The sequence below is a fragment of the Arabidopsis lyrata genome, assembly GCF_000004255.2.
Source record: "Arabidopsis lyrata subsp. lyrata unplaced genomic scaffold ARALYscaffold_5, whole genome shotgun sequence".
In the NCBI taxonomy this organism is placed as follows: domain Eukaryota; kingdom Viridiplantae; phylum Streptophyta; class Magnoliopsida; order Brassicales; family Brassicaceae; genus Arabidopsis; species Arabidopsis lyrata.
The window spans coordinates 14,996,330-15,014,332 of record NW_003302551.1 but is presented as its reverse complement, the minus strand read 5'-3'; the positions used below and the strand labels follow the sequence as shown (position 1 = coordinate 15,014,332).

Genomic DNA, 18,003 nt, shown 5'->3' with positions numbered 1-18,003 from the left:
GGGGTCACAGCTGTGACTTCCGCCACCAGGGTTCGAGGCACGGCCACTGGCAGGTTTACATAGGGGAATTGCCAGCCTCGTGGGATTAGTCCTTGGGCCTAGAAAGCCTTTGGGAGACCCGCGGTTATTCAAAAAAAAAAAAAAAAAAACAAAATGTGATAATTCTATGATCGGATATAAACATTGATGATCTAACAAATGGGTTTTATAGCCGTTTGGACTCTACGAAAGAATATAAACATGTTTAATAATCTGACTGCCGGGTGTTGCAGCCGCTTTAACCCTACTACCGAGTATAAACATCAATAATGATCCGACGACTAGATATAAAATATCTCTTTAGAAAACATGTCTACTCTAACATGTATTACTAATTTGTCGAAGTGTATTAAAAAATTTTAGTTTAGAAAATTTAGATTTATTTCATTTCTGTATTACAAATATATCTTATACAATTATTCGAATTAGAATTTAATAATTAAATATTTTATGTTTTTACTTTCATCGATTTATCAATTAGAAACAACAAAAATCCTAAAAAAACATTTCATGTACACAAAAAAAATATTTTTCACACGTGGAATATTCTTCTTTCACACGTTGGCTCCACCACCCAAAATTTGAGATTTTTCAAATTTCTAAAACAACAAATATCCCCCTTAAGAAAATTTACACTTTTAACATTCTCTTTTTCTTTCTCCCAAGTTTAACCCCTCAAAAACACACATACTTGATCAGAGGAAAGTTTCGTTCTCTTCAGTCATCACAACACTCTCCTTAATCTCTTGAATCATTTTGATCACTTCTTTCATAGTCGGCCTTTGCTCCGGCGATGTTGCACGACAAAGACAAGCCGTTTGAGTCATCATCTCTAGCCCATTCTCTTCCTTTGACCTTTCCTCTTCTTGCCTCATTGCTCTTACCCAATCCAACATATCGTTTGGCTCCATAATCGGTTGTCTTGAAGCTGTTTTACCAGTCAATAGCTCTAAGAGGAAGACCCCGAACGAGTACACATCGCATTTGGACGTGGGACGACGACTATCTATTGATTTCCTTACCTCTGGTGCTTTGTAGGAAGAGATGTCCGGGTCATTAGGGAGGACTGATGAGTCTGTTAAGACACTTAGACAGTAATCTGTGACACAAGCTTCAAAGTCGTGACCAAGGAGGATGTTAGTGGACTTGAGGTTTCCATGAAATTTTCCTGATGATTGGTGAATATAATGTAGTGCTTGAGCTACATCTTCTGCTATCTTCAAACATGATGTCCAATGTAATGGCTTAGCTTTTGATGTTCTTGAACCTGGATTTTATGAAAACATAATTGAAATCAAGGGATAAAACAGAGTCCTTAGTTAGTCTATTCAAATCAATAACCGCAAGTCTTTTACTATGCTAATTCTGATTATAAAAATTTAGTAATGGATGTTTGTTTATTACACTTCCAATCATAGACGAGTAATATGCAACCAAGAAGCCACTCGATGACTCGAACTCAAGACAAACACACCAAATTCCTGACAAATAACTAGAGTTTCACGTGAAAATAGCACAGATTTCTAACAGATTCTCTGTCTTCTATCTACAGTTGTTCAACAAAGGAAAAAGACAAAACATTTTTAATTATAAACTCCGCCATTGTCTCTATGTGGTCAAGTCTAGAGTTCCTTCAAAAATAATAAAGCTGCACCAAAACCCATCAACGAGACATGTCTAGTCTACACACACAAAAGTTTCAGCTTTATAATGGAGACAATGGTCACTATCACCTCAATATGATTGAGACCGACATAATAATTACTCCCTCTGTTCTTGAAAATTTGATGTTTTAGAGTTTACACATATATTAAGAAACAATCATGATTTAATTATTTAATAATTTTTTCTTTTTATTAAATATTTTTAATAATGTATGAACCAATAGTAATCTAAAACAGTTAATTATTTGTAATCATTACGCCTTGAAATCTACGATTTGTTAATATCAATTAATAAAAAATAAAATAAAAAGCTAGAAAATCAATCTTTGTGGAACAAACCTAAAATACTAGAACATCAAACTTTCAGAAACGGAGGGAGTACTTAATTAACTGGACCTAAAAAGCAACAACTCTTATGTGTTACGTGACTTCAACTAAAACGTTCCAAAAAAAAAAAAAAACAGAGGAGGAGAAGAAGAAGAACATTACCATGAATAAGATTGAAGAGACTTCCATTAGGTTGGTACTCATAGATGACAAGTCTCTCTCCATTTGATTGAAAATAAGCTTTAACCGGAACAAGATTCGGATGCTTAAGTCCACCAACTATCTCCATCTGATTCTCAAACACTAAATCACTAGTAATCGCTGTTTTCGACGGAGCTAATCTCTTCACCGTCACAATCAGTTGATTAACCATCACCGCTTTATACGTCGTACCTACTGATCCTCTTCCAAAAAGCTCCGCAGAAGCTCTCATCAACTGATCAAGTGTATACACAGCTACTCCTCCTCCGTCGCCGCAGAAAATCAAATCTCCGTTTCTTGAGATTCGTTTTTGCGGCGACGGCTCAGTGGTTTGGAATTGGATTTTGATTTCTTTGTTTCCTTCTTCTCGTTTAGGTTGCGTCATTATCACGTCATCGTCGTAGTCTCTCCGGTTCTTCATAAACAACGAGAACACTACGAGACAAAGACCGAGGACTATCAAAGAAGCGAGACCAATGGTGAAACCAAGTACTAACCAACCATTTTTAACCTTTTTAACCACCGGTGGAACAATCATCGCTGCTTCACCGTTCTCGCTTTGACTAATCGGTGCTTGAGACGAAGAAGATGATGACGTGGCGTTTGGTTTAGTTGAACCGAAGAATGGAGAAGAAGAACGTGAACCGCAAGATCGGTTAATGATCTCACCGCAGAGTCCAGGGTTTGACGAAAACGAAGACGCGTTGAATCGTAACAGAGTCGTTGTAACCGGAACTAAACCGGTGAGATTGTTACCGGAAACGTTAAACGACGTCATAGAAGAATGATTCAACGGCGGGAGAGGACCACTGAATCGATTAAACTCGAGATTTAAAGAAATGAGTCGACTCAGAGCATTGATCTCCGACGGAATCTCACCGGCGAAGTTGTTAAACGATAGATCAAGTTCGACTAACCGGCGAAGAGAAAGAATCGAACCAGAGAGAGTACCGGAGAAACGGTTCTTGCTTAGGGTTAGGGTTTTGAGATTGGTTAAAGGAGATAGATCAGGAACCGAACCAGAGATTGAGTTATTCACAAGGCTAAGAACACGAAGCTGATCAAGACGACTAAGAGTCTCCGGTGAGAAACGTCCTCGGAGACCAACGCCGTCGAGGATAAGACGAACGACGCGATCTTGAGAGCAGTCGACGCCGCGCCATTGACAGTAATCGTAAGGCTCGGTGAGAGAGTATAGAAGCTTGTTGTCGAGATCAGCGGTGGATTTGAAGGAGAGAAGTGCGACGGCGTCGGAAGGTAAGAAGGAGTCGAAGTAGTTCGTCGCTGGGAGGGAGTTTGCGGCGGAGATACGGAGGAGGAAGAGAAGAGAGTAGAAGAAGAGTGTCATTTTGTGTGTGTGTTTTTGTGTTACGGAGCAGAGCATCTGTGTCAGTTATTATTCTGAAAGATTTATTCAATATGTATAATCTTGAGATGGCACGCGTGTATTTATGCATTGGATGATTTTTTATTCTTTTTGAATCATTTTACTGTGAGTTTTTTTTTAAAAATCAATTATGATATATATTCAAGAAATGAACAATAAAATATTATGATATTCAAGAAATGAACTCGATTAGTGAATTATATACATAAAAGAACTCCAGAGATTGATAAACAATCTTTTAGAACACACACTAATGAGTGTGTATTTCAGAACCGTCCATGTGTAACGTGTTCGTACTTCGTAGATATGATTTGTTGTTGTAGACAATAAAACATATAAGTAGACGATGACAAAATAAAAATATACATGAAAACGAGATAGAAGCATAGCTTGTTTTGCAAATTATACCTAACCAAATTGGATCGTAGTTGTATAAATTTTGTATTGGTACAAAGAAAAGGACATCGTATACTGTTATTACCATTAATCCATGGGTTGACTGATTTTATAGCCATAAACTAGTTGCATTCTCAGTTTTTCCCCCTAACTTTTTTGCCATTGAAAATTCCACCATAAACTTAGATAATTCTCACTAGGCCTGGGCATTCGGATTTCAGATCGGATTCGGATCGGATATATTCTGATTCGGATCGGATATATTCGGATTCGGATCATTCGGGTATGAGAGTTTATTATCCGTTCGGATTTTATGACTTTTCGGTTCGGTTTCGGTTCGGATATATTCGGATTCGGATAATTTGGATAGAAGAATTTATTATCCGTTCGGATTTTATGAGTCATCGATTCGGTTTCGGTTCGGATGTGTGTCGGATTCGGATCGGTTTTCGGGAAAAAAAACTAAAAAATTGTTCAATTTAAATAAAAATTGGTTTAATCTTACTAAAATTTGGTGAAATTTTATAAAAATATGTATAATTTTAACAAATGTAACTAAAAGATTTCTGAAATATAGGTTATTTAGGATATTTTTGTTATTTGCTATAAAATTAAAACTAAATATAACTAATATTTTTGGATATTTAATTTTATTTTCGGTTTTCGGATATCCTTTCGGTTTTCGGTTCGGATCAGATTCGGTTCGGGTAATTCGGATAGGAGAATTCATTATCCGTTCGGGTTTTGTGACTCTTCGGTTCGGATTCGGTTCCGGATTTTTCGGATCGGTTTCGGATCGGTTTTTGGATTTCTGGTTTTATGCCCAGGCCTAATTCTCACAATTGCAACATGTACTTTCAGATTCATCCTTAAAACTACGCTTCCAATTGAACCGGCCAATAAACCGGTACCACATAACCCGGTTTGATTTTATTCAAATTTAACCAAATTTAAACCTGATTTTGACCCGAATCTTCTTTCTCTTCACCCGATTTTGACCAGAATTTTTTTTCTTCTTCTTCCTCTTCATGTTCCCGACTTTCTGTCTCTGGCGATGGCGATCAAACCGGAGATTTCTCCGATTCCGTTGATTGGGAGTATTGTTAAGTGTGAATCATCAGCCATATCACTTCTCTCGCCGTTCTTCGTACCCATCGCAAGCTTGGTCTCGCCACTAAACTCATGACCGCCGCTCAGGCTGCTTATGGAACATGTTACTCAATTGGCGCTGTCGTCGATTGGTGCTGCTCGCCGGAGAGAAGCTCCAATGAAAACGCAAAAGCATTCTCCTTTGCTGCTGCTCCTCGCCGGATAGACGCTCCAATATCATGATTCTGAAGCCTGAAATCCACATCATATTCAATCACGATCTTCTCTTGTTTGGTTTTGTTTGGTTGGTCGAAGAGCAACGACAAAGAAACAAATCAAAACGTCGAACAATTTGGAGTCAAAGATCGATTAACAACTCATGAAATTCGAGGAGAGAAAAGAGGTAAACGAAGTAGAAATTGAATAATAGAATCGTAAGAAAATTGTGCATAAAATCGAAGAATAGAATCTATATGGTAGAATAATTGCAAATTTGATTGTGATGGGTTTTGGGATTATTGGTCGTTCTAGAAATGAAGAGGAAGAAGAAAAAATAAATCGGGTCAAAATCGGGTGAAGAAGAAGAAGATTCGGGTCAAAATCGGGTTTAAGTTTGGTTAAATTTGAATTAAATCAAACCGGGTTATGTGATACCGGTTTATTGGCCGGGTCAATTGGAGGCGTAGTTTTAAGGATGAATCCGAAAGTACATGTTGCAATTGTAAGAATTATCTAAGTTTATGGTAGAATTTTCAAGGACAAAAAAGTTGAAAGAAAAAGCTGAGAATGCAACTAGTTTATGGCTATAAAATCAGCCAACCCTTAATCCATTATACAAAAGTAATCACGAATTTTTAAATGATTTATGCGACCATGAAAGGGGTCGCATTGGGCTTGTGAACATACGTGGATGCGAGGTGCTTTGGGTTGTTTCTAGACCTTCAAAACTCTGAATGGGCCAAATCTTGTTTTTTTCCTCAACGGAATAGGCCCAATCTAAAAATAGGGTTCTTTCTTATTTAACGTCTTTCATGAGGATCATCAATAGAGCAAGCGCCTTTAGTCCAAAGGCAAACATGCTGAAGAGAATTAAACGGAGCTTATCAATATAGTTTTAAGGAACCAAAAAGAAACCTAATTTTAGATTGATTATCAACGCAATTGTCATTTGATAATATAGAGTGGTTGACTAAATATTTATATTAATGCAAATATGGAGTTCGATTTTTAGAAAATGCAAATTATGCAATTCATCGTTAATATGGTGTATGTAGAACCGTCTCTCGTAGATCGTTGTGATTCAAAAAGAATCATCTGTCGTAGAGCCGTCTGTAAAACTTTTTGTTAAGTTGTAGTATTGCAAAAAGTTAGATTATGAATGATGAAATTTACCAACGATGATATAATAGCTTACAGAAAAAACTATATTTGAGTTATTTGTTTTAAGGATTTGCATTTCTTGTAATTAAAATATGACGATTGACAAAAAAAAAAAAAAAAATTGACAAATATAAGCATTATATTTCTTCAAATAAATCAATATGTTTTGTCTCAATCCAATGGTTAATCAAAGAAAACGAAATGATTTTTTTTATCATTATCTATTCAATATTGTATTGTTTTCATGTTTTGTGTGTGGGTGTATCTCGTTCTTTTGGGCTGCTTCCTTAAGAACTAAACCAAAGCAATAAGGGATAGAGACTTTTGGTCTGTAATTAGATTTGGTGTCTCTCGCAATGACCAAAACTCTTAACACTTATACATACAACAACCAACCTCACACATCATCTTTAGCAAAAACAAAAAAAACCTCACACATCATCGTTTATATATTTTAATACCTTTTTACATAAACTATTGCAGTTAATTCTGTTTTCACATAACAAATAATATTTTTGGTTTGTTTGATCACAATATCAAGCTATAAATAGAAGTAATCTTTATACACTCTTTGGAAAAGAAAAAAAAAACTAGTTATACTGAATTACAATTAAATCCATAAATAGCGATGGACGTAAACCAAGTTGTTTCCAACTTATTTACTTAATCATAATCGAGTAATTAGATAAGAACCTAAAGAAAATTGAATACTCCTTTAAGTTTCCACGGTTCTATTTTGATATGTTGCGAAATAAAGCAAATAATTTTAGAAAAAATGGATTCCCAAAAGTAAACACTTCATTAGAAAATAAAAGAAAATAAATTCCAAGACTTAAAACTTCGAGAACGTTAAAGAAAAAATATATCACAATGTTTTTTATTCAATTCTCTATTAGGTTAACACAAATCTTTGCTTATAGCTCACATTTCACGAAACAGCTCACTACTTACTTTCTTTTAAATCAATCCCATTTTTTCTTCCATTTGAAAACTCTTAAATCATTCTTCAATCGTCCTCTTCCTCTGAAAATCTTCTAATAAAGAAGAAAACAGAGGAAAGAGAAGAAGAAGAAGAGTGAACAATGAAGAACGGATCAGGGAACACGAACACGAAGCTAATCCTTCTTCATCCTTACATCCAAAAACAAACGAGCACAACTCGTTTATGGCTTCTCGCTTTCGTCTCTTTCTTCACCATCGTGTTCCTCCTAACTCTCCTCTACACTAGAGACACAATCCCTTCCAAAAACACCTCCGTCGCCGCCGCCGTAGCCGCCGTCGTCACCGGAGGATCACCATCTTCATCATCATCTCCCATCTCCAACTCTAACTTACCAACGAGTGCAATCAACGCATTGCTTCACTACGCGTCAAGATCCAACGACAGTTTCCACATGTCTTACGGAGAGATGAAATCTATCTCCGACGTCCTCCGCCGCTGCGCTCCGCCGTGTAATCTTCTCGTTTTCGGACTAACACACGAGACTCTCCTTTGGAAATCGTTAAACCACAACGGTAGAACAGTCTTCATCGAGGAGAATCGTTACTACGCGGCTTACTTTGAAGAAATCCACCCGGAGATAGACGTTTTCGACGTTCAATACACGACGAAAGCTCACGAGGCCGGAGAGCTCGTTACCGCGGCTAAAGAAGCCGCGGGAAACGAGTGTCGTCCCGTGCAAAATCTTCTCTTCTCAGATTGTAAACTAGGTCTTAATGATTTGCCTAATCACGTCTACGATGTTGATTGGGATGTTATCTTTGTGGACGGGCCACGTGGCGATGCTCACGAAGGACCGGGGAGGATGTCGTCGATTTTCACGGCGGCGGTTCTTGCTCGGAGCAAAAAGGGCGGGAATCCGAAGACGCATGTGTTTGTGCATGATTATTATAGAGACGTTGAGAGGCTTTGTGGCGATGAGTTCTTGTGCCGTGAGAATCTTGTTGAGTCTAATGATTTGCTTGCACACTACGTGTTGGATAAGATGGATAAAAACAGCACGACGTTTTGCAGTGGTCGTAAGAAACGTTCGGTTTCGTCTTTGTCTTAGAACTTACGTGAGAAGACGTCGTCATACATATTTGCTTAATGTAAAAAATAAAGTTTTTCCCTTTGAAGGTTTGCTTTTTTGCTGGTGTAAAGTTTATTGAAGACTTTAATTTAATCAAATCATTTTTTATTCCTAAAAATAAACGATTTGATGTAAAATCGAGGAATGGATATTTTAACCAAATGCAAACCGAACTTTCAAACCAAAATCAAGTTGAAAGAACTGTTTTATTCCTAAAAATAAACGATTTGATTTAATCAACATAACAATTATATTTAAAATCTGTCCAGTACTGTTTTTTAAAATATCATACAAGCTGAAATAATAAAACAAATTCGATAAAAGCATCTCAAAACTGAAAACCACAAACCTCAAATTTCATGTGTAATTTTTTTTTCTTTATATATAATACGTTAATTGGATCATGGATTTAGAAAATTATAGTCATTTAAGATTTTGTCTTATGTCAATGCTTACAATATTTTCTAAAGAATCACTTACTGAAAAAATAAATAAACTTTACATCACTAAAAACGTTATAATGATATCTTATGAGGATCTTTCATTGTTCTTCCAACGCTCAACTATAATTGTTTTTGTTGTTGTCAAAAACCGGATTAGGAATTCACTTAGTACAACTCTACTGCATAAATTAAAGTTAATTACAAAATTTTATAGAGGTAATTTGAACAATTTAATAGTGATTAAATATAATTTTCTCTTTAAATCAATCACCAAAACAAATTCGTTTCCTTTTCGATAAAAATTTCTCAAACCTGAATAACTAAAAACTTCAAATCTCTACACCAAAAAAGAGCAATCGAAAGCTCTAAGTATAATAAAAAAGAAACAATCTTTATTTACCAAAAAGATCCTCGTTTTTGATTAAGAAAGTCACCGCCACCTACATTAGATCAGATAAGATTCCCATTTACAAAAAGCTGAAGCAGATTCTAAAGCAGAGAGAGACAGAGAGAGAGAGATGGCGACGGCCTTCAGATCTTTACCAGTCATCGGTACTAACGAAACCCTAAATTCCATTCTCTTTAGTTTCATCCAGTTTCATTCAAATTCGATGATATTGCAGACATATCTCCTCTATTGGCCAAGTGTGATGATCCCGACATGGCTGATGATCCCGGCGTGGCCGATGTTGTCCGGCAACTGGATAAAGCTTGTCGGGACGCCGGATTCTTCTACGTGGTACAAACTTGAGTTTCATTCTTTAGCTTTGTAGTCGAACAACTTTTTTTTTTTTTTTTCTTTTTGATCTGATTTTGTGGAGAGCAGATAGGCCATGGAATCTCGGAGAGTCTTATAAATAAAGTTAGAGAGATCACTCGTGAGTTCTTTAAGCTTCCTTATGAAGAGAAACTTCAGATCAAGATGACTCCAGCTGCTGGATACAGGTTTGTCTCTACAATTGTGTTTTTTTCTTCCAAAATTCTAACAGTTTTGAGATTGTTCATTGATCTTTTGTGAACAGAGGATATCAGAGAATTGGAGAAAATGTAACTAAGGGAATACCAGATATCCACGAAGCCATTGATGTAAGTGTGTTTGTGTCTTCACTAGGTCTCACTAGCCGTGTTTCCATGTTTTTCTCCTGATGAGTTTGATACTCTTATGGACAGTGTTACAGAGAGTTTGAGCAAGGGCAGTATGGGGATATAGGCAAAGTTATGGAAGGGCCAAACCAGTGGTAATCTATGTATCCGATTTCTTATCCGGTTATGTTGTTTCGTCTTCTGATTATTTCTATCTTTTGTATTTGTGGCGTTTTCTTGAAGGCCAGAGAATCCTCAAGAGTTTAAAGAGTTGATGGAGGAGTATACTAAGCTATGTACAGGTGTGTTTTTACCATTTCTCTGTTTCTTATGTGTTTTGTTTCTAATAGTGTTCTTAGTTTGTGATTTCATTTCATGGTTTCATTCAGATCTTTCTAGAAAGATCTTGAGGGGAATCTCTTTAGCTCTTGGTGGATCACCGTATGAGTTTGAGGGAAAGATGGCTGGTGACCCTTTTTGGGTGATGCGTCTTATTGGCTATCCAGGTGCTCCGTTCGCAAATGGCCAACCGGAAAATGATATCGGATGGTAACTTTCTTCTACTTCTCATTCTGTTTACTACGGTTCCCTTTTCGCTTATCAGCTCGAGTTACTCACCTTTTCCGAATAATTGCTGCTTACAACGATATGGTTCCAGTGGAGCTCACACTGACTATGGTAATTAAGTTTAACCCTGAAGTGATATCATGTTGAATTTCTGATTCTCTCTTCATTCTCAATGGGGAACACTTTTCTCTGCAGGGTTGTTAACTCTTGTAAATCAAGACGATGACAAAACTGCTCTTCAGGTTAATATTCTTATGATGATCCTCCTTTGATTTTATGTTTATGTGAAGAAGTTGTCTTGGCTCTATAACAAATTTTAACTTTGAAAAGGTGAGAAACTTGGGCGGCGATTGGATATCAGCCGTTCCAATCCCTGGATCGTTTGTTTGCAACATCGGCGACATGTTAAAGGTTTGTTCTTCCCATCTCACTTCCTTTCTCTTGAATACCTTTTTGAGAAACCTTTTGGAATCGTAAAATGCAGATACTTTCAAACGGAGTGTACGAATCGACACTTCATAGAGTGATCAATAACTCTCCTCTATACCGTGTCTGTGTCGCATTCTTCTACGAGGTGATAAACTTTTAACACTCTTGTGTGTGTTTTCCACATTTGGATTTGGAATCATGTTTTATCTTGAATGAACAGACTAATTTCGACGCGGTAGTGGAGCCATTGGATATATGTAAGCAGAAGTACCCTGCAGGGAGAGGAGGATCCCAAGTTTTCAAAAAGGCTGTCTACGGAGAGCATCTCGTTAGTAAAGTCCAGACCAACTTTGCTATGTAATGGAAGGCAGATCTCTCTCGCCTTCTTTTGTACACAATCCACCAACTTTAGCCTCAAGTTTAATTTGTAATAATAGTATGTGGATTTGTTTCAAGAAAAAAAAAATAGTGTATGATTTGTTTATAATATATTCATTTCATAGTTGATTGATTATTAATTGAATATATGAGAAATAATTAACAAAACTTATATCTATAATTTATTTTTTAAGAAATTATGTAACGAAAATTTTGAAAAGATGATTTGCATTTTGGACGAACAGTTCGTTTTACATTATCTCCAAACAATTTTTTTTGTTTCACATGATATCATTTACTTGTTCAACTCTGGTAACATTTTTTTCACTCATGACTTTTGTTTTAGTGCATATAAATTCACCTCGAAAAAAAGCAGTAATGTATATGGTTAAGAGTTTGTACTACTACTAGGATATGACCCGAGGGTTAATAATTTGATTTTTTTTATCTTTTTATAAACTGATGAATTTGTTGTATATAATATTTTTTGTTGTACACCGCGGGTCACATGCGTTGTAACTAAAAAATAGAAATTTTAAGTTGTATTTGTTTTGTTTAGTGTTTAATATTGTATAATTGTATTTTGATTTGTTAATCCTAGGATTTCACCCGTGATATATTGTCCCGTATTAATATCAATCCAAACCCGTCCCACCATATAATTCCGTCCCGTAAAATTAAACATCATTTTGTTATTTCTTTTAATTTTAAAAAACATATAATTCGAGTCAATTTAAAAGTTTTCTTTCAAATGGTTTCCATAATATATATATTTTTAAATTAGTGTGTGTTTTTGGACTAACCCGTAAAAATAATTTATATTTGTATCTTAAAATACTAAATAATTGTATTTTGATTTGTTAATTTTAGGATTTCACCCGTAGTATATTGTCCCATTTTAGATAATTGTAGAAATTAAGGAAAATATTATTCGAATGACTCAATTCCGGTCATAGTAAAAAAAAAATACGACCTGATTAAACGCGCAAATTTGTTATTCAAAAATATTAATATAGATTGTACACATATTTTTTTCTTCATCGATTGAGTAATATATGTCCGTTTAAAACAATTTGAATCATACCATATGCAGAAAAAAATCAAAAATTTTATTAACTATATATATTTCATAATAGTTGAAAATAATATAAATATAAGATCATATAAAAGTGAAATGAGAATCATATATTTATGTTTAAATTAGGTAGAGAGGTTTTAGAAAATTAGCTCAACTTTGTTATATTAGCATTAAATCATCATATTTGATTACCTTATCTATAAAAAGCGTAGAGAATATGACATAAGTAAAGAGTTTAAGTATAGTAATTAGTTGAGAAAATATAAATATATTTAGATTTAATTAATTAATTTTGTTTTTGAATTTTATCAAAATTTTAGGAAGATCCGATTGAAGATTTTCGGATCAAAAATTCAAAAATATCCGACCCTATTGGATCCTTAAAATGTATAGTAGATTTTTCCTTCTTAAACTTAATTTTAAAAATATACTACAAGCATTTATGAGAGTCTTTTATTTTTCTTTTTTTTTTGACAGATGAAAGTCTTTTAATAACTTTATTAAGAGTGTCTTTTTTTTTATTAGAGTTTTTTTTATAAGAGTTTTGTAGATTTCAAGATAAGCAAACACATGGGCCATTAATCACAGCTTTAAATTACTTACAGCGGTGCATTGACATTTCCCAATTTACGCTCTCGTTCTCAATCTCTGGAAAAAAGCATCAACCAGCAAACACAAGGGAACTCCCAAAGTAATGGTTTTAGTTTATGTTCATCAACAAAGACAGGTTGACTTCGTAACTGCAATTTGGTTTTATACAATGCTATAAACTTAGTATACACTTGCTATATTTTTATATCTTGAGAAAATACAATGTTTTAAAAGTGTAAGAGGGATATTATCTTGAATCAATTATGAATTTGCCATTTTACTTAGTGACATTTATGGATTTACCATTTTTCATGATCAGGGTACAAAAATACGATTTAACATGTGTTTTATCCGTTATATTTGAGTTTAGTCGGTATTTATTTTTAGGGTTTAGTATTTGTTATAAATATATACATTTTTGAATGTTTAAAAATAACAAATCCTTAAGATTTGAGCTAAAATGACAAAATCCATAGAGACCATAGATGACACTAAAAAAAGGCAAAATCCTTAATAACCCCTATCATCTTACTAGTAATATAAAACAAGAATTTATCAGGATCTTTCTAATGAAGTTAGACTTTTTCACTAAAACTCGTTAAATATAAAGTATGACAACCATTTTTTTTTTTTTTGTCATCTGGAATTATATTAGAAAGAGATGTAGAGCTACAAACAATAACAACCCCGAGAAACCAAACCAATGCATAAGAGCAATACAACTCAAAAAACACAGGCCAAAAGGAGCCACAAACTAAAACAAACTGGGCTAATACAAAGGAATACACTTCACCATTCCGAAGCCGATTCCACGAAAACTCAGATTCAATCAGACGCCAAAGCTCTTTCCACTGCGAAGACACCATCAAGCCAAAAAGGATGACCAACCGCAACATACGATTGAAGTCTACAATCATTAGTAACACTCTTCGCAATAAGAAAAGCACACCTGTTTGAAGAAGAGTTTTCCAAAATAATTTTCCATCGCCTAAAAAACTTAAGAACCAAACCAGCCTCCATAGATTGATATCTAAAAGAAGGCCAAGCAATAGGTCTGTTAATAGCCTTAACCAAAGACTCCACCTGCAGCCCAAAAATCACATTCTCTACTCTGTGACTCCGCATACTCTCAATTGCCCACATTAAACCTATAAAATGAGCCTCTTGCTTATCAGACAGCCTCACAAAAGCTCTTCTACTGTGTAACAGAACCTTCCCCAAGTGATCTCTCATAAAGTATGACAACCATTTATGATGAGTCTTTTTATAAGAGTTAAAAAGATTGAAGCTTTCTATTTCTGCTCTGTTACGTTGTTGGTTCGAATTCATTACTCACTTCCTCTTGGAATAGCTTCAACCAACAAAATGGAACCTTTTGGTACTATTCCACCACCACCACCACCACCTCTAAGACTACGACTAGGACTACTATCACAACCACCACCACCACCACCACTACCCCGTCTAGAATTACGACGACAACCACCACCACCACCACCACCACGACAACAACTATTACGATTACGAAAGCAACATCCACTACTACCCCAATCATTGCCACTACGACCACGAGCGATTCCTTGGCTTACTGGGCATGATGTCAAAAAAGGAAAATCATACGACAAGTTGAGAGAATACGTCGAAAATGTCCGTAAGCAAAACGAAGAATCCGAACTTGTCCTTTTAAACAAAAGTATCAGCTATCAAGACCAAAACTTGGAGAACCACCAAGACACTCGTTCTGAACAATCTGGAATGAACGAGGTGGTCGAAGGGAGCAGGAGCGGGAGTAAACGACTTGAATGGGTGATCTCAATGGAAGGCAAGCTCAAGGAAGCATATAGAGACGATGACAGAACTAGCTGGGGCAAGCTCTGTATATACAAAGTTCCACATTACCTACATGGAAACGACAAGAAGTCGTATTTCCCTCAGACTGTCTCGCTTGGTCCATACCACCATGGGAGACAGCAAACACAGTGCATGGAGTGCCACAAATGGCGTGCCGTCAGTATGGTACTGAAACGTACGAACCAAGGCATTGAAGTGTTTCTTGACGCCATGACAAAGCTTGAAGAGAAGGCTCGTGCTTGCTACGAAGGTCCCATTGTTTTGGACAGTAACGGGTTCACAGAAATGCTTGTTCTTGATGGCTGCTTTATTCTCGAGCTCCTCCAAGGAGTCGCTGAAGGATTCTTGAAACTCGGGTTAGTGTGATTCAATTTCTTGTTTTTGTCAGGTTATCTTGCTAATCCGGTAATCGTGTTATGATTTTTGATTATTCATTTTGGCTGTTACGTAGATATGATCATAACGATCCAGTTTTCGCGGTTCGAGGATCGATGCATTCGATACAACGTGACATGATAATGCTGGAAAATCAACTTCCTTTGTTCGTACTCAACCGGTTATTAGAGTTACAGCCCGATTCACAGAACAAAACTGGTTTAGTGGAATTAGTGGTTCGGTTCTTCGTTCCACTAATGCCAACGGCCGAGACGTTGGCCGAGAACTCGCCGCCAAGAGGCGTATCCAATGGCGAATTGCACTGTCTTGATGTTTTCCATCGAAGTCTGCTCTTCCCAAGATCAGCCGGAAAGGCAAATTGCTCACGCGTGGCTGACAAACATCTACAACGAGTGATACCAACCGTGACCGAACTAAGGGATGCCGGTTTTAAGTTCAAGCTAAATAAAACCGACCGGTTTTGGGATATTATATTCAGCAACGGTTATCTAGAGATACCCAGTCTACTTATCCATGATGGTAAATTATACTCCCTTCTTTTGTAAATAATAGTAGATCTTATTATATAATGTGGTATAATTATTTTATTGCACTCTAACATTTTGTTTGTCAAGAACATACATCATATAAATTTAAATGCAGAATGTTTTATTTTTAATTGAGTCCAGTTACTTCTCAAACTTACAAGTCCACCCACTGTCCATTTTTTTGTAGGTACCAAATCTCTCTTCTTGAATCTCATAGCTTTTGAGCAGTGTCATCTCGAGTCGAGCAATGATATAACATCCTACATAATTTTTATGGACAATTTAATAGATTCTCCTGAAGATATTAGTTATTTGCATCACCGTGGTATTATTGAGCACTCTCTAGGAAGTAATTCTGAAGTTGCGGATATGTTCAACCAGTTATGTCAGGAAGTGGTTTTCGACACCAAAGATATTTATCTATCCCAATTGTTGAGTGAGGTTCATCGTTGCTATGAACAAAACTACTCCAGGAAGTTGAATTCTTTGACAGCGACCTTGAAACACAAGTACTTAGATAACCCTTGGGCGTATTTGTCTTTCATTGCGGCAGTTATTCTTCTAATTCTTACATTATCTCAAAGTTATTTTGCTGCTTATGCTTATTTTAATCCATCCTCTTAGTCTTCATAACTATTCTGTTCTTTTGTTCCATTCAGTTTTGTAATGCTTGGTCTTTGTGACATTTTGTATTTTCTTCTTCTTTTTTTTTTTTTTGTCGTCTTTAATAAAATGCAAAACCAGAGTTTACAAAAGCAGAGTAAAATGAAAACAGGGGAAAGCAACAAAGAAACCAGGGGAAGACGTAATAAACCAGATTCATCTTCGACCTCGCCGTTCACTTTCAATCCGATTATGTAACCAAGCCGGACCGCCGCGTGCTAAATACGATGTGAATCGTCCTTCTCGAGTAACACTACAAGCAATATCCTTGGCCAAAGAGTTGGCTTTCGGTGAAGAGAGGTGAAAACTAACCTCCCACATCACCCGTATTACTTGTTGAATTTTGATGATCTGAGAACGATATTTAGGATACGCTTCCGGAGAAGTTAACGCATCAATGGCCGCACGACTGTCTGACCATACTTCACAAGAAACTATCCGCAGCTCCTTTAAACTCCGAAGACACCAAAGTATAACTTGAAGTTCCGCAGCTAATCGATTCACCATTGGGAGAAAAGCATCCCGAGCGTGAAAGACTGCATCACCCTCATGATTTCGTAGGATCCAAGCTCCTCCTATGTGGAATGAATCCGTGAGCCATGAGGAATGTAGATTGCATTTAAGCTTACCTGTCGCCGGCTTAGTCCAGAATCTTTCACCAATAACTTGTCGCTGCAAACTTTGAGAGTGTTCCTGTTGAGAGAGAGCTTGTTGCTGCAACCATTCCTTTGCTTCCTCCAAAGCCTTGGCTACTACAAAATGTGGAGAATTTGTCTTTGCCGCATATAAGGTGGAGTTTCTCGCCTTCCAAATCTCCCAAACCAACCAGGGAATAGCCTCTCTCAACTCTCTATCGATATCTTGTTTTTCCATTAGATTTAAAATATAATCAACCTGTTCATGAATGGACAACGTCGAACCCTGGGACCACCTAGGAAGGCCTGTGATGAGCCAGACATTTTGAGCCAAGGTGCAATCAAACAAGACATGAGAAATTGTTTCATTCCCATTTCCACAAAGTTGGCAGCCCGGGTTAACAGCGACGCCATGAGTTCGCAAACAATCTGCAATTGCCAAAGCACCAGATAATGCTCTCCAGAAAAATAATCTAATTTTTGGAGCAGTGGCAATCTTCCAGACTCTTTCTTTGGTCTTATTAATGGCTTGAGCGTCCGCCGTTACAATCTCCAGTAAACTTGCTTCCCTCGTTAGAACCCAATTACCACTCTTGACTGAATACTTGCTATCCTTTGTGTAAGCCCATACACATCTATCCGGTACACTAACCTCTGGAGGGAATGATCTAATGTGGGTGACATCATCGGGAGGAAACAGTTCCGCAAGCCTTAGAACATTCCATTCACCTTGTGTTGTTATCAAGGAAGATACCTTAAGATTCAAATCCATCATTAGATCTTTGTTTATCGGTCTTCTAGGAAAAG

General features: G+C 36.4%; 4 protein-coding genes across 5 annotated transcripts; 3 read left to right on the top strand and 1 right to left on the bottom strand.

Annotated features, from left to right (window-relative positions):
* Window positions 1-552: 552 nt before the first annotated feature.
* Window positions 553-3,694, bottom strand: LOC9312086 (probable inactive receptor kinase At5g67200). 2 transcript variants are annotated; one of them, XM_021024007.1, is made up of 3 exons: window positions 2,193-3,694; window positions 1,062-1,306; window positions 831-967 (listed from the first exon to the last, which is right to left on the bottom strand). In XM_021024007.1, the coding sequence occupies exons 1-3, from the start codon at window positions 3,613-3,615 to the stop codon at window positions 920-922; spliced, it is 1,716 nt and encodes a 571-aa protein (XP_020879666.1). In that variant the 5' UTR covers window positions 3,616-3,694; the 3' UTR covers window positions 831-919. The 2 variants fall into 2 exon arrangements, with proteins under 2 accessions (XP_002876018.2, XP_020879666.1); XM_002875972.2 differs by having other exon boundaries at window positions 553-1,306; window positions 2,193-3,693.
* Window positions 3,695-7,391: 3,697 nt separating this feature from the next.
* Window positions 7,392-8,663, top strand: LOC9313804 (protein IRREGULAR XYLEM 15). Its single transcript, XM_002877690.2, has one exon. It carries the CDS (start codon window positions 7,566-7,568, stop codon window positions 8,532-8,534), a length of 969 nt encoding a protein of 322 aa, XP_002877736.1. The 5' UTR covers window positions 7,392-7,565; the 3' UTR covers window positions 8,535-8,663.
* A 771-nt stretch (window positions 8,664-9,434) lies between these two features.
* On the top strand, window positions 9,435-11,582 carry LOC9313803 (probable 2-oxoglutarate-dependent dioxygenase At3g50210). The gene is made up of 12 exons (XM_021026671.1): window positions 9,435-9,550; window positions 9,622-9,737; window positions 9,825-9,943; window positions 10,021-10,084; window positions 10,169-10,236; window positions 10,325-10,383; window positions 10,471-10,630; window positions 10,740-10,759; window positions 10,844-10,890; window positions 10,979-11,059; window positions 11,133-11,222; window positions 11,298-11,582. Exons 1-12 carry the CDS (start codon window positions 9,517-9,519, stop codon window positions 11,436-11,438), a joined length of 999 nt encoding a protein of 332 aa, XP_020882330.1. The 5' UTR covers window positions 9,435-9,516; the 3' UTR covers window positions 11,439-11,582.
* Window positions 11,583-14,423: 2,841 nt separating this feature from the next.
* On the top strand, window positions 14,424-16,550 carry LOC9313802 (UPF0481 protein At3g47200). Its single transcript, XM_002877688.2, has 3 exons — window positions 14,424-15,331; window positions 15,427-15,890; window positions 16,086-16,550. The coding sequence occupies exons 1-3, from the start codon at window positions 14,490-14,492 to the stop codon at window positions 16,520-16,522; spliced, it is 1,743 nt and encodes a 580-aa protein (XP_002877734.1). The 5' UTR covers window positions 14,424-14,489; the 3' UTR covers window positions 16,523-16,550.
* Window positions 16,551-18,003: the final 1,453 nt, after the last annotated feature.